General features: G+C 40.1%; 1 protein-coding gene across 2 annotated transcripts in view; it reads right to left on the reverse strand.

Moving 5' to 3' along the window:
- LOC149829366 (co-chaperone protein p23-2-like) overlaps nt 1-18272 on the reverse strand; it is a 55244-nt gene extending 36972 nt beyond the window's left edge. The window contains exons 1-2 of one of the 2 annotated variants that reach the window (XM_090018069.1): nt 18183-18272; nt 17950-18030 (exon numbers count right to left, since the gene is read on the reverse strand). In XM_090018069.1, the coding sequence (XP_089874195.1) occupies nt 17950-17954 (5 nt within the window). In that variant the 5' untranslated portion in view covers nt 17955-18030; nt 18183-18272. The remainder of the gene's footprint in view (nt 1-17949; nt 18031-18182) is intronic. The other variant, XM_090018068.1, reaches the window with a different exon arrangement.
- Nucleotides 18273-24222: the final 5950 nt, after the last annotated feature.

A 24222-nucleotide genomic window follows, 5' to 3' on the forward strand; every position in this document is an offset into this window, starting at 1 on the left:
GGCGATTTGAGTAGAATTTGAAGTGCTTCGGATAGTTGAGCAAGGGAAAAGGACTCTTTCCCTTTCATTGGCTCCTCCTTCTTTTATGGGATTTCTTCAATAATAGCAACTTTTCCTTTTGGAGGTTCATTTATCTTTGGACAATTAGGTCTTATATGACCCGGTTCTTGACAATGATGGCAAATGGCTTTCCTATAATTGCCATTATAGTTGTTTTGCCTCCCAAAGTGTGGAGGCTTATATGCTTTCATATGATTGTCGGGTTTAGATACGGCAAGAACTTCATCTCCTCCTTTAATCATGCCAAGACGTGTTTCTTTTTGGCATATTTCGGCTATGGCATCTTCCAATGGAAGCGGTTTTGACCTATGAAGAAGGGAGGACCTAACTTGTTCATATTCGGGCCTAAGCCCATGTAAAAATTGGAAAAAGTGTTCTTTTTTCATTTGTTCTCTTCGCATCTCCACATCTTCACTAGATACTCATTTGGGTTCAAGAAGGGATAGCTCATCCCATAAAGGTCCAAGAGTGCTATAGTAATCTCTTACACTCATTTCACCTTGCTTAATGGTACGGATTTTTTCCTGGATAAAAAATTGACGAGCAAGGTCTTTTTGGGTATACATACCTTTCATAAAGAACCATGCTTCATTTGCTAGGCGGAATTTAGCAATGTTGGCGCAAATCTTTAGCTCCACGTTGTTCATGAACCATGCAAGAATTTTTGCATGCTTACTTTCCCAATCTTCTACCTTGGATTGGTGATCTTCAATAGCCTTCATGCGAGCATTTCCTTCTAGAGCTTTTTCTTGATCACCATCAATTTTTGTAAGTTGAAGTTGAGGTTCCCTAATGGTGCCCATAACATATCCCCAAAGCTTTTTACCTTTGAGATTGTTCTCCATGGCGGCGGCCCACATCATGTAGTTAGTACCATTAAGCTTGAAGGAGAGATCAATCTTTTGTTCTCCTTCCATTATATAATCAAGAATGGAGGACAAACAAAGAGAGAGATAAAACAAGACAACTAGCTATATGAATCAAGAGCACAACCAAGGCTCTGATACCATGTAATGAAATATGCGGAAAAGAAAAGTATGTCCTACAATGGACATTCACACATAGAAATCAAAGAACAAGTCCAAAAGAGGACATACACAAAAGCCAATAATGGCTAGAAAGCATGAAATCTTATAAATGCACAAAAGGGCTTGAAGAAGCCACCCATTACAAAGGGGGAGACCCCACTTATTTATAGGCAAGAGAGGAGTGAGGGAGAGTTAGAGAAAAGCAAGAGAGAGGGACCATTGGGAGTCCCAACAAGGAGTCGTTGGGCTCCCAACGGTCACAATTGTGACCGTTGGGGGCCCAACGACTCTTTGTTGGGGCCCCCAATGGATGTGCATTAAATGCACAAAAAGGACAATAAAAAAAACAGAAAAAAGAAATAAGGAAAAAAGAAAAAAGAAAAATAGAAGAAAAAGACTAAAATGCCCCTAATGGGCGAGTTTACAGAACTACCCCTTATCGGGTAGTGTATGATAAATATATTTATAGATATATATATATATAAATATATATATTACATATATTTTAACACTCACAACTCCAGTAATCTTTGGTGGTTGTTGCCCATTTGGATAAATTTAATGTTCTGCCAGTTGAGTCCTTCAATTCCTAGCTCATTTTACTTATTCACTATTGCACATGTGGTGATTGTGTTATCGATGCTTCTCTTGTGCACTCTGAGTTTGTGACTATTGTCTATGACATGCATGTGCCTCACTCCATATCCAACTAAGGCTTGTTTCAACTTTAAATGGACTATACCACCTGAAAGCTGCATAGTCACTTAACATCGTTTTGGCTCATCGCACATGGCTCACACATGGACAACACCTTTCACTTAGACAAAAGCATAAATGCATACACCTGTTAAAATATTGTGTACATATTCACTGATATACATATATTTATAAATATATGTATATCAAGGGTATTCTGGTTATTTCATGTAATACATTTTAGCACAGTCCATTAGGGACTGAAGAGTCATTTTTATTTTCTTTCTTTTTATTTTTTTTTTGTCTTTTTGTATAAGTGACTATTGGAGGTCAGTCCAACTAGTCGTTGGAATGCCTCCAACGGTCATAGCAATCCTCCTTTTATGTAAAGTGAGGCTCTATAAATAGAGCCCCACCCTCTCTTGTATCTTAATGCTTTATAGAGCAATTGTTGTGCCTTAATTCAAATATCGTTTTTGTTATGCACTTGTGAGCTTTATGCTTTTGTGCTCTTGTGGATTTCATATTATTGTATCTCTTCTATGAGATTGTTGTCGGTCCATTAGAGATCATATTCTTATTTGTGCACTTGTGTAGCCCTTTGTTGGCATTGTATTTGCGTATTCTTGTTTCATTACATAGCATCAGAGCTTGGCTCTTAAAGTAGTGAAAGCTTCCTTGGAATATCCTACTTGTGGTGGTGCTCTTCAATCTCTAGTCTTCATCCAATCCTTCTACACAAGAATTCTTCATTGTGGGAGAAAGAGATTTTGCCTCTGTCATCTCCTACAAGCTCAATGAAAACAACTATTTAATGTAGACAACCGCGATAGAGAATCACATAAAAGGTAAAAAGCTATGGGGTTTTGTTAGTGAAACCACTAATGAACATCAACTCAAATTGACAAGAAGAGAAGGAGATCAAGTCAAAACTTTATCCGAAGAAGAAAAAGAAAAAGCTTTGCAAGAATATCAAAACAAATTAGAAGATTGGGAAGCTAGCAATGCTCAAATTCTCTCATGGTTCATGAATACCATGGAGTTCAAAATTGCCACTAACATCATCAAGTTTAAAAAGGCATGTGATGCATGAATTTTTTTAAAGAATACCTTCGTCTAAAAAGATATGGCTAGGCTATACTATCTTCAAGATAAGGTACGTAATACCAAGCAAGGATATAAAAGTGTAAGAGACTTTTATGGTATTTTATCTCCTATTTGGGACGAACTAACCATGTTAGAACCAAAATGGGAAGGTTCATCTATTGAAATGCGAAGATCACAAATAGAACGAGAATATCTTTTCTCTTTTCTTTATGGTCTCCGGTCGGAATTTAAGCAAGTTAAATCCTCCTTGCTTCATAGGATCTCGACTCCTTCTATAAGTGAGGCTCTTGCTCAAATTTGCCAAGAAAAAACAAGACTTGGAATGCTCAAGCCTAATGATGAGGTCCTTGCCGTGTCAAGACCCAAAAATTTTGTAAAAAAATATAAATCACCTCATTTTGAAAGGAAATTCAATGAAGGACACAATGGAGGATGATACAAAGGTAAAATTATTTGTCATCGTTGTAAGGAATCGAGACATATAAGACCGGATTATGGCAATTTTAAGAAAGTGACCGCATTAAGTGAAGAACCTCAAGAATCAAAAAAAGGAAGCAACTTCAATGACTTGACCATTGCCCAAATAGCAGAGGCCGTCTCACAAATTCTTAAAGTCACTCCCTCTACATCCGGTGTCGCCATCTCCTCTTCCTCTCCTCCAGGTAAGTTTTCTTGGATTTTGGATTCGAGAGTCTCTTTTTATATAACTCATAATGAGTCCCTATTATCTGATTGCACTAATTCATATTTTTCATGTGTATCAACCGCCGATGGTACTTCTTTAAAAGTTAAAAATATAGCAAACCTCAATAGTATCTCAAAAAACGTTTTTGTTACAAATGTAAGTGTTATTACAAAATTGGACTTAAATCTTTTTTCAATTTCTCAAATTTTTTATTATGGATGTAAAGTATTCTTCTCATCTAAGGCTTGTTGGGTGCAGGATCTCCAGTCAGAGAAGCTGATTGGACAATGTCATAGAAGAGGAGATCTTTACTATATAGATTTCTTATGTTTACCAAAAAATTCTTTTTGTAATCATGTCAAAGACATTAATTTAGATTTTTGGCATAAAAGATTAGGACACACAAGTATATCCAAATTATCTCATTTTTTTTTTAAATTTCATAAAGATAACGATTTTGTATGTGAATATTCTATACTTGAAAAAATGCAAATGATACCTTTTAGATCTAAAACCTCCTTGTCTAATGAAAATTTTAAATTAGTGTATTCAGATGCATGGGATCCCGCTCCCGTTATGTCAAAAGGTGGTTATTCATACTATGTTACATTCATGGATGATTTTAGTAGACATACTTGGATATAATTTTTCAAACTCAAATCTAAAGTCTTCTCGTGTTTTAAAAACTTTCATAATCTTGTTAAAAATCAATTTTAATCAAATATTAAAGTCTTTCGCTTCGACTCAGGGGGAGAGTTTCTTTCAAATGGATTTCAATTATATCTAAAAACTCATAGAATTGTCTACCAAAGATATTGTGCTAGGACCCCTCAACAAAATGGGATTTTCAAAAGAAAGCATCGTCACATTATTGAAACTACTAGAACCTTACTTATTTTAAAAGAAATTCTAAAAAAATTGAGCCGAAGCTGCCCTCACAGCAGTATACCTAATAAATAGAATGCCTTTTCAAACATTGGAAAACAAATCTCCAGTTGAAAAACTTTTTAAAACTTCTCCCGACTTGAAAAGACTAAGGGTATTTGGATGTAAATGTTTTGTGCTTCTTGAAAAATATAACAAACTCTCTCCTAAAGCTATAAAAGGTGTTTTTTCTTAAATATGCCGAAAATCAAAAAGGCTATTGATGTTATAATTAAACAAATGACAAATTTTATGTTTCTAGAAATGTTACTTTTCTTGAAAATGAAAATGGATTTGATTATGAAAAACCTAAGGAAGAATCTGAGTATGCCTTCTTATTTGATTTGTTACTTAAATCAAATAATAAAATTATTGATAATAATAACATTGGTAATTTCGTGCCTATTAATGTCACAATTGAAGAAAGAGAACCAACTCATAATGGCTTACAATACTCTAGACGAGATAATGGGGAGCATCCATGTGCTTTTGAAGATTTAATCAATCAACAAATGTTGAAGAAACTAGTGCTGGAATATCTGAACGAATGCATAGGCCTCCAAATAGATTTGCCTCCTATGAATCTTTTTTTCCAAACTATAGGGCTTGTCTTTTAGCCATTCATTCATATCATGAACCATCTAACTACAATGAAGCTAAAAACATAAAAGAATGGGTTGAAGCTATGAAAATAGAATTAGATGCATTAAACAAAGCCCATGCTTGGGCAATTCAACCTCTTCACAAGAAAAAGAAGGCAATAGGGTGTGGATGGGTCTTTAAAATTAAAACAAAAATTGACGGATCCCTAAAAAGATATAAAGCGAGATTAGTTGCAAAAGGATACTCTCAGGAATATGGAATAGATTATGAGGAAATATTTGCCCCAGTAGCTCGCATGACCACATTTAGGGCTCTAGTTGCAGTAGCATCCATTAGAAAATGACTTATATATTAGTTAGACATTAAAAATACATTCTTAAATGGGAATTTAAATGAAGAAGTGTACATGGATCCTCCCTCTGGTTTGACTATTGAAAATGGTATGGTTTTTCGCCTTCAAAAAGCTTTATATGGGCTTAAACAAGCCCCTAAAGCATGGTATGATTGGTTTAGTGGTATTGTGTTGAACCTTGGATTTAAATTTTTTTACACTAACACGGATCTTTTTGTAAGATCTACAGGTACCTCACTTATCATTCTCCTTTTGTATGTTAATAATATAATCATCATCGGGAATGATCAAAAGGAAATTTAAGAAATTAAAATTATGCTTAAAAAATCTTTTGATATGACTGACCTTGATTTTTTGAGATATTTTTTAGGAACTACTCGCCAAGAGGATATATTTATTAAGTGTCGTATGCTGGACTCAGTTTGGGTCTGACCCAGACCCAAACTGGGAAATCCTATTGACGTGTTTACTGGGGCACGCATGTAATTTGTAGATTGTTAAATTGTAACCTAATACCTAATGCTTAAATACATTAAACCAGGCCACGATAACACATTGAAAAGAAAAATATCGTCAGCCTGTGTGCAGTAAAATCGACTCAGCGTCTCATCTTCTTTCTCCCTTTTTTCTTCTCAGCTTTCCCTCTTTTGCAGATCAGCCCAGGAGAAAACTGAAGTTCTAACATGGTATCAGAGCGTGGTTGGACCTAGGGCTCGGTGTTGATTCCAAAAAGGTATGACCTTAGAGATCATCTAATTTCAGCCAGGAAACTTTCCTTCTTCCCAATCTGGGTTATCGTTTTCTCTCTCAAACCACGATCTCTTCTTCTATTCCAGTTTTTTTTTAAAGCATTGTCGTGTTTTTCATCTGAAACCCTCTCTTCTTCTCTTCCAGTTTTTTTTTTAAAGCACTGTCGTGTTTTTCATCTGAAACCCTATCTTGAAACTCGTGATTTCCTCTTTCTTCCTTCATCTGAAAACACGATTTCTTCTTTCTTCCTTCTCTAAAATTTGTTTTCTCATTTCTTTATTGCTGATTAATATGCAAATACGATTAATCAATATCTCTTGAATGGTTGCTCGTACTTTCCTTTCTTCTCTTTCTGTTGGATCTGTTTTCCCATTCCTTTATCTGAATATTCATCGTTGATTAATCTGAAAACTCAGTTAATCAACGTGATCTGGCCCTTGTTCATGTGATCCGATATCTTGAATATGCACAACGTTGATTAGTTGTGCTTTGGCTTGATTCATAAATATTGAGTTGATAATTTGAGTATTCTCGTGATCTGAAAAAAAAAAAAAGGGATCCGAGTTCTGTTATAGTGAGTTCTCTTCTGGACTGATTTTGAACAGTTACATTATCTTGAGTTTAAAGTAATCATTTGATTGCCTTTTCTTAGAGTGTTTTCCATTTTATATTCTTGTGTCTCGTTACCATGGATTCTTTTCCATCCCAGTCTGGTTTGTCATCAAACTTCCTTAGTCAACTTGTTTCTGAAAAATTAAATAACTCCAATTTCATGACTTGGAAGAGGCAAATAGTTCCTTTTATCAGGAGCCAAGATCTCTTTGGTCATCTAGATGGATCAATTCCAGTCCCACCAGAGTTCATTGCAAAGGAGGAAACAAACGCTCATGAGGCTGCATCTACTCACCGTGTTCGCAACCCGGATTATGTCTCTTGGATGAGAAAAGATCAGGCATTAATTGCCTACATCACCTCTACCTTATCTCAGGAAGTACTAGTTGCTATCCCCGACGACTGCACAGCGATGGAATTGTGGAACAAGTTGACACAGACATACTCTCAGATATCTGAGACAAGAGTTTTATTCCTCAAGCGAGAATTCCAGCTTCTTAAGAAAGGTGGTCTATCTATCATGGATTACTTGAATAAGATGAAGACCATTACAGATCAATTAGCCATTATTGGATGTGAAGTGTCGGACAAGGATAAAATGCAACAGACATTGAATGGTTTAGGCCCAGATTATCATGTATTGGTGACATCATTATTGTGCTTGCCCGTGCTTCCCACATTTGAAGACCTCCGAGCAAAACTTCTACAATACGAAATGTCATTGAAAGGCATCGCTGAAGATTCTAGTGCTCAATCTGACTCCCAAGATGTCTTAGCCACTGGGTTCTCCTTTGGTCGTGGACGTGGAGGAAATGGCTTCAGAGGAGGAAGAGATCGTGGCAGATTTGCAGGTCCAGGTTTGCTTCCCACACCCAATATGTCGTTCAACTCTAATGCAAAGAACCAAACTCAAAGAGTTGTCCCGACATGTTACCTGTGCAATAAAAATGGACATATTAAGGCAAATTGCTGGTTTAATCCTCAAAATAAAGGCAAATTGCAAAACACTGAGAGCAAGAAGGAAGATAATGTTACCAAGTCTGATGGGGAGGTGAAACAACTTTTGTTGGCCGCCCTGTTTGGGTTACACTTGAAATAGAATGATCAAGGATCATGATATGTTGATTCAGGAGCAGCGACCCATGTTACAGGCGATGTTGGTAAGCTCTCGAACTCGGTTTCTTACTTTGGTAAAAATAGTATTGTTACTGGAGATGGATCTCACCATCACATTTCTCACATTGGTAATGCAATCATTCCTTTGTCAAAATCATCTCTCAATTTGTCAAATGTTGTTCATGCTCCTAACATAAAAAAGAACATCATCTATGTGTCTAAACTTATTGATGATACACATTCTTATGTTGAATACACTCTCTCTTCTGTGTATGTCAAGGATCTTCAAACGAGGGAGACATTCGCTGAAGGGGAGCGAAAAGGAAATATGTACATCTTCAAGGAAGATCCACTTGCGCGTACCAGTCCCGTCTTGAATCCCTTATTGAAGTCTAAGTCTTTTCAGTCTGAGTTATCTAAGTCAGGTCCTGAGACTGTTTTTAGTCTTTCCAAATGTAATAAGCCAAGTCTTTGGCATGATCGTCTTGGTCATTGCAGTTATTCTTTTCTTGAGAAACTTGTATCAAGCAAATTAATTCCTAAATCAAGCTTAGCCCTTGAGGTCAGTAATAAAAAATGTCTCAGTTGTCAGATGCGTAAGAGTCATGTACTTCCTTTTGATTCTATAAATAAAAGAGCTTCAAGATCCTTTGAAATTGTTTATTCAGATGTTTGGGGTCCTGCGCCCGTATGCTCTTCTTCTGGCAGCAGATATTATCTCATCTTTATTGACAGCTACTCTCGTTATACTTGGATATTCTTTATGAAGCATAAGTCTGAAACCTTTTCCATATTTCGCAACTTTCATGCCTTTGTTCGAAACCATTTCTCTACCAATATTTTGCATTTTCATTGTGATGGAGGTGGTGAGTATATATCGAAGGATTTTACTGATTTTCTCCAAAGTAATGGAATAAAGCGTAGAGTGTCTTGTCCACATACGCCACAACAAAATGGGGTCGCTGAGAGAAAGCACAGGCATATTGTTGAAACGGCCATGAGCATGATGCACGACAGTAATCTTCCCATTAGTTTGTGGACAGAAGCATTTCATTCAACTGTCTATATTATAAATCGTTTGCCTATGACAGTTTTGCAAAATAGTTCACCATTTTGTTCTCTTTTCGGCATTCAACCCGATTATAATGCTCTGTGGGTGTTTTGATGCATTTGTTATGTTCATATTGATGATTCTCTCAGGAACAAATTCCAACCAAAGGCTTCCAAGTGTAGATTTGTGGGATATGCTGATAATTATAAAGGCTATCGGTGCTATGACCCCATGACTAAGCGTATTAAGATTTCCAGGAATGTTGTGTTTGACGAGAATAATCTTGAAGATGTATCATTTAATACTAGTCAAAGGATTCCCAGAGAAGAAGTTTATCATCCGTGGATGAATGCAGAATTATTTGCAGATACTTATAGTGATTGCTCACCTCAGTGTACTCAAGAAACAAACTCGGCTGACCAAAATAATATTGACTCAGGCCAAGCATGCTTACCTCAATCTGGGGATCAAGTCGGTGGAGCTTCATACACTGAAGAAGGGGCAGACCCACAATCGCATCCTATTGAAAAATTTAAAGGGTATGTGTATGTGCGAAGAGAAAAAGGTACTCCCCCAGCTCCTCACATTGGATCAGATACTTATATGCCTGTTGGAAACCTGAGGAGTTCGAATAGAATCAGACATCCTATTGACAGATGGGTCAGCTACAATAATTTTTCTATGGATCTTCAACTTTTTTTGTCTCAAGTTGATAAGCATGATGAACCTATAGGGTTTCATCATGCTGTAAAATCAAACAAATGGATTGAGGCCATGAATGAAGAAGTGGAAGCGCTTCATAAATGTCAGACATGGGAAATTGTTGTCAGACCTCCTAACAGAAATGTTGTTGATTCCAAGTGGGTTTATAAAATCAAATACAGACCCGATGGCACTATAGAACGATACAAAGCAAGACTTGTTGCAAAGGGGTTTACACAGGAATATGGTCAGGACTATGATGAGACTTTCAGTCCAGTGGTCAAAATGGGGACAATAAGAATTATATTGTCTTTAGCCGTCAAACATGGATGGACATTGAGTCAGTTAGATGTCAAAAATGCATTTCTTCATAGAGACTTGAAAGAAGAAGTTTATATGCAACAACCTCCAGGATATGCTGAGGGAGACCCGAGCACATATGTATGCAGATTAAAAAGAGCCATATATGGTTTGAAGCAGGCCTCACGCTCGTGGTTTGACAGTTTCTCCTTAAAAATACAGAGGCATGGGTTCTGTAAATCTCTCTTAGACCACTCCTTATTCATCTTCAAGGATAAAGGCATAACCACCTTGTTGTTGATATACGTTGATGATATTATAGTTACAGGGAACTCCATGAATCACATTGAAGAAATAAAAGGACTATTAAGTCAAAGGTTTAAGATGAAAGATTTGGGAGATTTGCGTTATTTCCTTGGAGTCGAGGTAGACAGGAAGGATGGCTACCTGACCTTGACACAACATAAATACACACTAGATTTATTGAAGAAATTTGGTATGCAAGACTGCAAGCCTTTTTCTACACTGAGTGTCTTACATCAAAAGCTCAGTTAACAGGATGGAGATTTGTACCCGGATCCTACAAGATATTGAAGTGTAGTTGGCATGCTTCAATAGCTTACCTTTACTCGCCCTGACATTGTTTATTTTGTCAATCAAGTGTCGCAGTTCATGCATGAGCCACGAACAGGGCATATAGATGCAGTCAAGAGGGTGTTGAGATACTTAAAAGGTACTATTGGAGATGGGTTGGTGTATCAGAAAAGTTGGAAAAAAGGAAGCATGCATGATGTCATGGTCTACAGTGATGCAGACTGGGCAGGAGATCCTGATGAAAGGAGGTCGGTTTCCGGATATTGCATCTTTCTCGGGGAGAACCTAGTATCCTGGAGCAGTAGAAAATAAAAAGCAGTGGCTAGATCAAGTACTAAGGCTGAATATCGATCAATGGCTGCTGCAACTGCTGAAGCTACTTGGACGAGACATTTGTTGAATGAATTGGAAGAACAGATTTCCAAGCCTATTTTATTGTGTGACAATCAAAGTGCCATTAACATATCCTTTAATCTTATTTTCCACAGTAAGACAAAGCACATTGAGATAGATCAGCATTTCATTCGACAGAAGGTTGAAGACAAAGAGATTGAACCTCATTTCATTTCTACATAAGACTAAGTGGCGGATTTGTTTACAAAGGGTTTGACGAAAAACAGATTTTGGTTCCTGAAGAACAAGTTGTCCATGGTTCAAGACCATGCACAACTTGAGGGAGAGTATTAAGTGTCGTATGCTGGACCCAGTTTGGGTCTAACCCAGACCCAAACTGGGAAATCCTATTGACGTGTTTACTGGGGCACGCATGTAATTTGTAGATTGTTAAATTGTAACCTAATACCTAATGCTTAAATACATTAAACCAGGCCACGATAACACATTGAAAAGAAAAATATCGTCAGCCTGTGTGCAGTAAAATCGACTCAGCGTCTCATCTTCTTTCTCCCTTTTTTCTTCTCACCTTTCCCTCTTTTGCAGATCAGCCCAGGAGGAAACTGAAGTTCTAACAATATTTTCTCAAATCAAGTTTACAACTGATATTATTGAGCGTTCGGGAATCACTGACACAAAATATGTCGATACTCCTAAAGTGATAAATGCAAAAATGAGAGTTGAAGATGGAGTGTTATTAGATGATCCAACTCCTTATAGGCAACTTATCGGATCATTAATGTACTTGTCTATTATCAGGCTTGTTGAGATTAAGAGGTTTTAAGTTTAAGGTTTCTTAAAAGTAGGTTATTTGATATTTCTTGCTTAATGAGGGACTTGTATGCAATTTTTTATATTGGCCTCTCTCTATTTAACATAGAGATTATCCCTAATCAAGGTTAACGAGTTCTCTCTCTCTCTCTCTCTCTCTCTCTCTCTCTCTCTCTCTCTCTCTCTCTCTCTCTCTCTCTCTTGGTTCCTGTGCATCTCATTGGAACTTCTACATGGTATCAGAGTTGTAGATCTCGAGAGCGTGATCGATCTACACCAACAAAAGGCAGAAAAAAAGGGTTGGAAACAGGTGTGCACATTTATTTATTTTTTGCATAGATTTGATAACAGATCTGGTGTCTGACTAAGGTCATGACACAGATCTGTCATCAGATCTAAGGGACACGATGACTGTGTGTCATCAGGATCGGGATATGGCAGAGCTGAATGGTGCGCAGAAGAAACAAAAGTTTTTTTTTGTGGAAGTAAAGAAAACCTATAGTGATAAGCAGCAGTTTTGGATCTGGATGTGAAAGTTGTTCTCTTGCCGTAAATCCTGTGTTGTGGAGTTTTTTTTTGCCATGATTTCTGGGTCTGGGAGCAGTTGTCGTGATTTCTGGGTTTTTTTTTGTGCTCATATTATCTTTGGTTGTGAATCTGGATGTCGAGTTCGACGTGGTTCTGTTCTTCTCAGATCTCATTTCCTGTGCTATTTTTTTTATATTATTTGTGGTCGTGAACCTGGATGCCGAGTTCGACGTGGTTCAGTTTTTTTTTCAGATCTCATTGCCTGATCTGATCTCTGTTTTGGGTTAAATAACCCTGTGTAGTTGTGAAAGAGGCCGTCGTATGAGGGTGAAATACATTATTTTTCTTTGCTGGCGTGATTTTATCCTTGATGTGGGTTGAACAGCTTTGGGTGGTCGTGGAAATTGACTGACACAAGATTATGAAATATGTTGCTCCTGTGTTAGTTGGCTTGTGGTTGATGAACATTAAAATTTTAATCATAAGTGATTAAGAAAGTGAATCTGTTTTTTTTTTTTGCAGCAGTATTAGCATCAAATATCTCTCATTCCCTGTTAGTATTATTCATTATGGGTGACGTTTCGAAATTTGATTCCAAAAATGAGAATATTGGGGAATATAAGGCATTTGCAAATCCCTTTGCGTATGGTTCTTCTGTGAGATTGAATGAAACAAACTATGTCAGGTGGTACAGAACGTTTATGATGTTGGTATCTAGACCAAGGTTTTAAAACCCGTGACTCGGAACTCGACTCATTCTTTATTGACTCGTGACTCGGCCGGTCAACTCGGTGACTTGGACCGGGTTTTGTTAACTTTTGATTTTAAAAGAAAAACAATATATAATTTGTCTGAAATCATGTTTTTGATTAAACATAGTCTCCAAATGTCTGTAAGAATATAAAAACAACTGCAAAGAGTTATAGAGGTTTGCTTGAATAATTGAATTTGATATCTATACAAGCACTTTGACTAATTCATGACTTGAATTAGAGGATTTGGTCACCATGAGTTCAGTCTGCTACTACCTAAGGTTCCTAAAATGGCCAATCATATATGCTAGCTTGTTTTAAAAGTTTTAATTCCCTCTCTAACAAATCCATAAATGTAAAATAGGGATATATGTGCATATTGAAAGTTTACAGAATGCCCAATATCAACATAAATAAGCAATTTTCTCATGTATAAAACTATGCATGAAATATATTAATGGCACAACTATAAAAAGACTACTAATATTTGAATATGTACAATGCTTGTTCACATAACAAATGGATGATGAAACCTAAATGTGACTTCTCATAGGCACAGTTGACCCTACATATATAGTGAGAATCATTTCTTTAAAATATTTTGCTAGAATAAGTTGATAACACAGGGTGAACAGTAGTTCAAACAACATGGCGATTTTATTCTATGGATTTAAATGCTTTTTTATCTTTAAATGATTTTTATTTTCTTTTTTATACAAAATCTGGGGGTAACCCTTGTTAAAATATATGTACTTATATATTTCGAAACTGTAATTTGAAACTCAAAAAACAAATTTCAAACATCCCAAAACTCGCCCGAGTCAGGCCGAGTCAAGCCGAGTCAGCCCGAGTCAAGCCGAGTCAGCCCGAGTCAAGCTCGAGTTTTGGCAAACCGAGTTTGCCTTGCCAGGTTGACTCGCTGGAGGGCTGAGCCAAGCCGAGTCAGCCGAGTTGACTCGGCGAGTTTTAAAACACTGATCTGGACATCGTAGAAAACATATTTTGTTGAAAACTGAACCAAATGAAAAGGTGGGAAAATATATTACTTGGGACGAAGATAATGACATTATTATGTCATGGATCATGAATAGTGTCGAACCTCATATTGCAGATGGTTTAATTTACTATAATACAGCCAAACAGATGTGGGACAATCTTCGAGATACGTACTCACAAGAGACTAATGTGAGTTGTATCTTGCAAGTGGAACAGGAAATATATAATTTACAGCAAGGAGATCAGACCTTGGCCCAGTACTATGCCTCCGTCAAAGCTGTTTTTGAAAGACTCAATGCTCACACACCTCTTTGTTGTTCGAAACACAAGGATCATCAAGAACAAACTATGGTTGCTCGGTTTCTCACTGGTTTATCTTCAGAATTCTCTGATGCAAAAGTCCAAATGCTGACTGGATCCGATGTACCTACTCTTGTTGATGCATACAATCGTCTGAGTAGACTTGCGATCTCTCTTCCACAATCTCATCTTGTGTCTCAGTCATCTGCTCTCGCTGTCTCATCTAGTTATGGGCGTGGAAATATTCAGAATATCAAAGGACGAGGTCGTGGCAGAGGTATAGGAGGCAAAGGAAAACTTCAATGTACATTCTATGGAAAATCTGGACATTTAGAAGATCGTTGCTTACTCAAGAAAGGTGGAACTCTGGAGATAGTGGCTTACTCTGATGCTGACTATGCAGGATCTGTAGTGGATAGAACATCTACCACAGGATTCTGTGTGTTTTTGGGAGATAACCTAATATCATGAAGAAGTAAGAAGCAAAATGTGGTTGCTAGGTCGAGTGCAGAATCAGAATATAGGGCTATGGCCCAAACAGCTGCTGAATTAATGTGGGTTCGTACAGTTCTGAATGATCTTCAGGTGAAGGTTTCCTCTCCTATGACCATGATGTGTGATAACAAGGCTGCCACATATATAGCGAACAATCCTGTCTTTCATGAGAGGACAAAGCATATTGAGGTTGATTGTCACTATGTAAGAGATATGGTTCAAGCTGGTCATATCACTACCAAATATCTAAAGTCTGAGGACCAAGTTGTAGATATGTTTACAAAGCCTCTTGCTAGACCAAATTTCTCAAAATGCTGTGACAAGCTGAGCATGATCGATATCTATGCTCCAGCTTGAGGGGGAGTGTTGAGATTAAGAGGTTTTAAGTTTAAGGTTTCTTAAAAGTAGGTTATTTGATATTTCTTGCTTAATGAGGGACTTATATGTAATTTTTTATATTGGCCTCTCTCTATTTAACATAGAGATTGGCCCTAATCAAGGTTAACGAGTTTTCTCATCTCATTGCTCTCTCTCTCTCTCTCTCTCTCTCTCTCTCTCTCTCTCTCTCTCTCTCTCTCTCTCTCTCTCTCTCTCTCTCTCTCTCTGTGTGTGTGTGTTCCTGTGCATCTCATTGGAACTTCTACAAGGCCAGACATTGCACATGCAGTACACGTTGCAAGTCAATTTCAACATGCGCCCACATCGGTTCACATGAGTGCAGTATTAAGAATAATTCAATACATCAAGCAAACTATATCTAAAAGGTTATTCTTATCCTCTTCATCATCTTTAAACCTTATTGCTTATACTAATTCTGACTGAGGAGAAGATCTCAATAATCGTCACTCAACTATAGGTTTTTGTGTATTTGTAGGTGATTCCATCATTTCTTAGCAATGCAAAAACAACAAAAAGTGTCTTTATCTTCCACGGAAGTTGAGTACAGGGCGATGGCTATAACAACCACCGAGGTCGTGTGGATAGGAGTACTACTTTCAGATATGGGTGTGGATGTTTCAGAACCTTAAAAACTATGTTGCGATAACAAAAGCGCCATATATATAGCTAGCAATCACACATTTTATGAGCGAACGGAACATATTGAGATAGATTGTCACTATGTTCGCAAAGAATATTCGAAGGGAACAATTACTTTTCCCTACGTTCAGTCTGAGTTTCAGATTGCGAACTTCTTCACCAAAGCTCTTCCTCTACCAAGATTTTTGTATCTTCTGAGCAAACTTTCGATGATTTCACTATAAGTTTGAGGGAGAGTGTTAAAATACTTGTACATATTCATTGGTATACATATATTCATAAATATACATATATCAAGGGTATTCTGGTCGTTTCATGTAATATATTTTAGCACAGTCCATTAGAGACTAAAGAGTAATTTTTATTTTCTTTCTTTTTATTATTTTTTTGTCTTTTTGTACAAGTGATTATTGCCTCCTTTTATGTAAAATGAGGCTTTATAAATAAAGCCTCACCCTCTCTTGTATCTTAATGCTTTCTAGAGCATTTGTTGTGCCTTAATACAAATATCTGTTTTGTTATGCTCTTGTCAGCTTTATGCTTTTGTGCTCTTGTGGATTTCATATTCTTGTATCTCTTCTATGAGATTGTTGTCGGTCCATTAGATACCATATTCTTATTTGTGCACTTGTGTAGCCCGTTGTTGGCATTGTATTTGCCCACTCTTGTTTCATTACAACACCAATATTTATATGGCTCCTGCTATTTGAAAATAAAGCAAAAGCTATCACGGTAACTGTCATAAGGTTGTATGCACTTTGCAGCTCCATCAATCACGATTTCATTCTTGTTTGATAAGCATACCTATAATGATGTTATTCCATCACAATACATTCTAGATTCAGCCAAATTCCATCGGTCTAGCCTATTTTGTATATATACTTATTATAACTAGTCACTATGAATTATCCCTTCCAAGCTGAAGATAGTGATATTTTAGTCCAATGAGGATTCCCTTGAATTTCACTTTCCATGAAAACAATTGCAGCCTTGGTATCTTGTTGTCTCAATAACTATGATGTGAGCTGTCATTTACAGCTAATTCATTCTTTTATGAAGTGGCTCACGTAAATAATATTTTATAGTTAAGATATCACATGCAACAAGCTTTGTCTCTGGGGAATATTGGATAACGCAACCCTGGTTCTTGCTCATTCAATAAACAACAGTTCCTTAAAAGGAACCTGTTTTTGGAAGTCAACATGTGGGCCTGACCCCTATACCTGAAATCAGAAATCTGTTTTCAGAAGTAGATCTGTTGTAGGGCTGAACACTATACCTCAAAACAAGAATCTGTTTTTAGAAATCAACTAGGTGTAGGTCTCTCAAGTATACCTCAAAGCAACCTTCATTATCTCGTGTTTTCATTATATCGGTATCTAGTAAAGTTTTTGGTTTTTACATAAACAAAATTATTGAGCATACTTTCAATTGATTTAGAGCTTTTTCAGAGATTTATATTGTTTTAATAAGGTTGTGACTGTAAGCTTGTTGAGCTCTTACAAGTATAAGGTGACCAAAAGAGAAACCAAGATTCAAGCAAATAATGAAGCATATAGGAAACCACTTGAATCCATGCCCGGCAGACTCTCGATCCAACAAGGACCAAACAGCTCTCGTATTGTCATTTTCCATCTAGTCCATCCATGTCCCTACCACGGCGTTTCTCATAAAGGGCACTTCTAACGATCCCCATGACCGTGGTTACACCTAATTAGAAAGAAAAAATCCACAAGCTAGATATGAAGCCCCAAATAAAACCAAAAACTGATTCTCAATCATGCTTCAACTGCACCAACAGCAAGCGAACTCATAATCTTCAGCAAAGCTACAGCTATGCTCAAAGATGGGAAGCACATACATCCATTCAATGATGAAGTAGCTAAAACCACGTCCTCGTGAAGCCCAATAATTTCAAAATAAATAAAACAGAAACAAGGAATACATATTCATACTTCATTCAGAACATAAAATTTCACCATAAACAACAAAAGTGCGCACAGATAACTAATTTCTGAAGAAGAAAACAGAACCCAATCAATGATAAAACATGCAAATTAATAAACAATTTGCTATCGAGATAGAGAGAGAGAGACCTCATCGCAGCCTAAGGGCCGAGCTCCTACTATTTTTCTCGTCGAACCCTTGATCGATATTCTCCGAAGAAAGACGACGATCTGTGGGACGATCAACGATACAATTCTCCAAATAAATTACCCCAAAAAAAACCAAAAAGGGGTTCGTTTCCCAAACTTAATCTCTTCAAACAGCATCACGGAAGCAAACCAAGAAAGAAAACGACATCAATGAAACACCATATTCGACCTACCTATGGTTCCGTCGAGAATCACGCCGGAGACGAACGCCAGAGAGAAAGTCCGGTACCGAAAATTCAGAGAGAGAGACCGGGCTTCTCTTTTCCTTCGTGATTCTTTTGATTTTTTCTTCTAAAAAGGCGCGAAAAAGGAAGAGGTGAAAAGGGAAAAAAAGAACCAGTTCGCATCGTTTTTCTAACCGTATTGACCTACGCGGGATGAATCGGAGACTCGGGTGAGTCGGGAGAACGGGTCGGGTTCGGGTAGAATGCGGGCACTGTCGAAATCTTACATAGTTGGCTGTAGTTGAACTGCCGAACGACAGCCAAAGTCGAAGTTGGATTCAGGTGCGGATAGGAGAACCTTTACCAAACAAGGATCCGGTTAGCTGTATATTTTCCCTTAAAGGATGCAATTTTAATTGCAGTTGGTGTCACGGGCCTATTTCCTTCAATGGGCCAGCGTGGCGCGACGGTCCTTCCTTACCGCCGCAAGCCTACTCGTCAGTTTGCTTGCCGGTCGCGGAAGCTTGTAATCAGAGTGCAAGAGAGCAAGAGAGAATGGAGGGAGAGAAATTGCAATCACAAGAAGCAATCACAACGAGGGTGAACAAAAGAAAGCTCAACGCATTTAATTCATTCACAATTTTGCCCGCAGGCGATTACAGTTCAAGTATACGGGCTGCTCCTTCGGGGTATTGATTCACCTGAACCGGGCAGTTTACATCAGACTCAACAAAAGCAAAACAGACTCTAGCGCAACTGTACACTGTAAGTCGCAAGGGAACATGCTCCCCCTTTCAAATCATGCGCCGTCCACGGCGCCATCTGTTTCGTGGTAAGCCCTGACTTCAGTCGGGTAGCGGCTGTTCATTCGAAATGCAGGCTCCCACGTTGGTTCTGTTGTTTCCTCCCACTGCACCAAGTATTTCTTCGCTTGCCCCAAGTAATTGACCTTGTGGCGAAGGATCTGACTGAGGTGTTTTTCGGCCCGTTGTGCTGTCGGGGCCCTTTGCATGATGAGAGCGCGTTGTGGCACACTGCGTTCTGGGTCTCCATCATCCTGATGGAACTGCTTGAGGTTGCACACGTGGAACACCGGGTGCACCTTGAAGTCTGGGGGCAACTCCAACTTGTATGCCAGCTTACCCACCTTCTTTGTGATGGTGAAGGGTCCCTCATACTTTCTGAGTAGTCCGCGGTGCCGCCCGCGGAAGATGCCTTTGCGACCAGGATATAGCTTCACCAACACTTGGTCCCCGACTTGGAACCCTGCGGGCCGACGGTGTTTGTCCGCCCACTTCTTCATTCTCTTCGCCGCTTTGTGTAAGAATGCCTTCGCCAACTCATTCTGCTCGTGCCAGTCGCGAACAAACTGATAGGCGAAGGATGACCTTCCCTTTTCTTGTGCGGCAAGAGTGTGCGGGGTCAGTGGCTGCTGCCCCGTGGCTATCTCAAACGGGCTGTGGCCTAAAGATTTGCTCTTCTGCAGATTATAACAAAACTGTGCCACATCAAGGAGCTTCACCCAATTTTTCTGATTGGCACTAACAAAGTGCCTAAGGTACTGCTCCAGTATCCCGTTGATGCGCTCTGTCTGCCCATCTGTCTGCGGATGGAAGCTTGTTGAAAACAGCAAATCAAAGCCAAGTAGCCGAAATACTTTACGTCAGAACTTGCCCGTGAAGCGAGAATCGCGATCACTCACAATGCTCTTTGGTATGCCCCAGTGCTTCACCACATGTTTTACGAACAACTTTGCAGTCTTCTCTGCAGGACACTCCTTGGAAGCTGAGATGAAGGTGGCATACTTTGAGAAATGATCCACCACGACCAAAATAGAACTGAGGCCCTCTACCTTTGGCAGACTAACAATAAAGTCCATAGAGATGCTTTCCCAATGACGTTCTGGAATTGGTAGAGGTTCAAGGAGACCGGCAGCATTCTGGTTTGTCCCCTTATCTTGCTGGCAGATGAGGCATGTCCGCACATACCCCTCAACGTCGTCTCTCATCTGCGGCCAATAGTAGCCGCGCTCAAGGAGTGCTAAGGTCCGCTCCTGGCCAGGATAGCCGACCCATAGTGTATCATGGCACTCCTTGAGTAGCTCTCGGCAAAGGCTTCCCCACCGTGGCACAAAGATGCGTCCCCCTTTTGTTACGAGGAGACCATCTTGTAGCCAAAATCGCCGAGTCTTTCCTGCCTGCGCCAGAGAAACAAGATGTTGTGCGTTCGGATCTTGCTGCATACCTTCGCGAATGCGGCTCAGCAATGCACCCTCCAAATGCACTTCAGAAGGCTCCGCGCGCGTAGCTGTCAGTTCAGCCCTACGGCTCAAGGCATCCGCCACAACATTGGTCTTTCCAACCTTGTACTCTAAGGAGAAGTCGAACTCGGCCAAAAACATCTGCCATCGAGCTTGTTTGAGCGTCAACTTCTTCTGCGTCTGAAAATAGTTCATAGCCACATTGTCCGTCTTGACGACGAACTCAGCACCCAAAAGGTAGTGCCGCCAGGTCCTGAGGCAATACACAATGGCGGTCATCTCACGTTCATGCACTGTGTAACGCCTCTCTGCATCTTTCAGCTTGCGATTCTCATATGCAATCGGATGACCATCTTGCATAATAACTCCGTCAATGGCAAAGTCTGAGGCATCCGTGTGGACTTCGAAGGGTCTCGAATGATCAGGCAGTCGCAGCACTGGCTCCCTCACTAAGGCTTTCTTCAAGCCATCGAAGGCATCTTGGCACGCTCCTGTCCAGAGCCATACCCGATTCTTCTTCAACAAATCTGTGAGGGGCGCAGCAATGAGGGAATAACCTTCGATGAAACGCCGATAATAGTTTGCCAAGCCAAGGAATGACCGCAATTCTGGCACTTTGCTTGGCGGAACCCATTCCTGGATGACCCTTATTTTCTGCCCATCCATACGCAGCACACCACGCCCCACAACGTGACAAAGGAAGCTGATCTCCTCCTGCCCGAAGAGACACTTCTCTCGTTTGACATAGAGGTCATTCTCCTTCAGCACCTGAAACACTGTTCGCAAGTGCCCGACATGTTCCTCCATGTTACTGCTGTAGATCACGATATCATCCAGATAGACTACCACAAACTTGTCTAAGTAAGGATAGAAGATCTGGTTCATTAAAGTCGTGAACGTGGCTGGAGCATTTGTCAACCCGAATGGCATTACTAGAAATTTGTAAGCACCATAGCGGGTGACACAAGTTGTTTTCGGCTCATCACCTTCAGCAATCCTCACCTGCCAGTAACCCGATCGCAGATCTAACTTGGAAAAGATACGGGCACTGCCTAGCTGATCGAACAAGTCCGCTATCAATGACAATGAGTACTTGTTCTTCACCGTGACCTTGTTCAAAGCACAGTAATCCACACATAACCGTTTAGAGCCATTATGTTTCATCTGGAAAAGGACCGGGGCACCAAATGAGGATTTTGATGGATGAACAATGTCTGCGTCCAACATCTCGTCTAGCTGCCTGCGCAGCTCCTTCAACTCTGCTGGCCCCATACGGTATGGAATCATTGCGGAAGGCTTTGCTCCCGGGGTCAACTCAATCTTATGGTCGACCTCGCGTCTTGGCGGAAGACGCTTTGGCAATTCCGGAGGCATCACCCCCCGAAACTCCTCCAATAAGGGTGTTAGGGTCGGCGGCACTGCTGCTTCTACCTTCCCTTCATATGCCCGCACTGCAACTAAGAATGTCTGCTCCCAATGCTTGACACCCTTCTTCAGTTGCATTGCTGATAACACTGAAGACTTGTCTTTCTGCGTAAGGCACTGCACTGTGTGGGACAGGTCTGATCCCATGATCGTCAACGTGTTAAACTTTGGCAGCATCATCACATTCTGGCTTCGCAGAAACTCCATACCCAGAATCACCTTGAAATCGTCCAGAGGCACCACAGAGAAGTTGGCTTTACCGACTCAACTCTCCACTTGAGTAGCCACATCTCTTGCTTCACCAAGGATGGGCTTGGCCTCAGAGTTTACTGTTTTGATAGTCCTCTGCTTTGGCCCAGTTTTCAAGCCCAACCGCTCTGCCTCTTTCCGCGAGACAAAGTTGTGTGTGGCCCCGGAGTCTACCATTGTTGAAGTAGACTTTCCATTCATAATGACTTCTACGTACATAAGTTCCTTACTGACCTGCATGTTCTTAGCTGCGCAACTTTTAACTGCGTTAATCGATCGCATGGCCCCCATCCTTGGTTGCATGGTCTTAGTGTCACTGCATTCAGTATCGCTGCATTCCTCCCGTGCAACATTGGCTTGCCCGTCGTCCTTTACAAGGCGCTTTGGGCACTGCCTGACGATATGTCTATCGCCGCAGAACCAACATGTCGCAACCGCACCCTTGTTGCTGTTGTTATGCTTTGTGAAGTTCTGCTTCTTTTCGGATTGATGGCGTGTCGACGCCTCACCTTTATCATTGCGCTGCTCATCCTTCTTGCCTCCGTGGTCAGGCTTCTTCCCAACTTTGGTTGATGGGGTGAAAGGCTTGCGCTGAGTGTCAACTAAGCGCTCTGCCGCCACATATGCATCCTCCAAAATATGGGGGTTACTCCTTTCCACTTCAGCCTGTGCCCATGGCTGAAGTCTCACAATGAACCAGTTGAGCATGTCGTCTTCTGGCATGTTAGGTATCTCCAGCATAAGCTTCTGGAACGTTCTGACATAGTCTTGCAACGAACCAGTGTGTTTGAGCTCACGAACCATCCAGTAAGTCTGTCTCTGCGCATTTCTTGGCATGAAGTAGTTGCGCAACTCTAATTTGAAGTCATCAAAGGTGTCTATCACACATTGACCCCTCTCCATGTCATTGCGCTTCCGCCTCCACCAAGCAATAGCATCACCATCAAGTAAGGCCGTTGCAGCCTTTATCCTCAGATCTTCGAGGGTCACATTCTGGATATCCAAGTAGTCTTCTACTTGGAACAAGAAGTTCTCAATGGCCTTGCTGTCGCGAGAACCATTGAATTTTGCGGGTCTAGGTACATCAATCCTTGATGGTCTCTCACCATTTCCGCCATTCAGGGTCACCGTCCGCTGCAACGTATGGTTCCTCAACTCAAGATCGGTCACTGTAGTCGTCAACGAAGTGACCTGCCCCATTAGTAAGTTCACCTGCTCTTGCAGGCTCGCCACCACATCATTCAATCCATTGAATGATTCACATGCGCGTGAAATCGCTTCATCATGCGAAGTCACATCTTCCACCAGCTTGTTAACAGTTGCAGCCAACTCTTCTTGGCCTCGAGGTGAACCCATCTCCTTAGCTTCGGCAACTGCCTTGCCTTTGGTGTTGCGCAAGTGTTGATAAGGCGCCACGATGTCTTGCTCACAAATCGCAGCCTGTCGGCGTGTCTGTCGACACCGACTCCGGAGTCCCTTCCCCAGCACGAGAACGGGCTCTGGTACCACTTGTCACAGGCCTATTTCCTTCAATGGGCCAACGCGGCGCGACGGTCCTTCCTTACCGCCGCAAGCCTACTCGTCAGCTCGCTTGCCGGTCGCGGAAGCTTGCAATCAGAGTGCAAGAGAGAATGGAGGGAGAGAAATTGCAATCACAAGAAGCAATCACAACGAGGGTGAACAAAAGAAAACTCAACGCATTTAATTCATTCACAATTTTGCCCGCAGGCGATTACAGTTCAAGTATACGGGCTGCCCCTTCGGGGTATTGATTCACCTGAACCGGGCAGCTTACATCAGACTCAACAAAAGCAAAACAGACTCTAGCGCAACTGTACACTGTAAGTCGCAAGGGAACAGTTGGATTCATTCTAATAATTCCGGGTTCAGATTTGAACAACCCAACCGGATCCAAAAAAGTTAATGATTACAAAAATCAGTGGATTTTCTCGGTATGGGAAATTTTCAGAATGAAAATAAAAATATTGTTTTCCAGAAAAATCTTCGTAAAACATTGGCAAATATAAGGTTAAAAAATCTCAGATAATGTATATATATAAGTGGATTTTCTCGGCATGGAAAATTTTCAGAATGGAAATAAAAATATTGTTTTCC

Source organism: Nuphar pumila, chromosome 9 (assembly GCF_984573655.1).
Source record: "Nuphar pumila chromosome 9, dmNupPumi1.hap1.1, whole genome shotgun sequence".
Taxonomy (NCBI): Eukaryota; Viridiplantae; Streptophyta; class Magnoliopsida; order Nymphaeales; family Nymphaeaceae; genus Nuphar; species Nuphar pumila.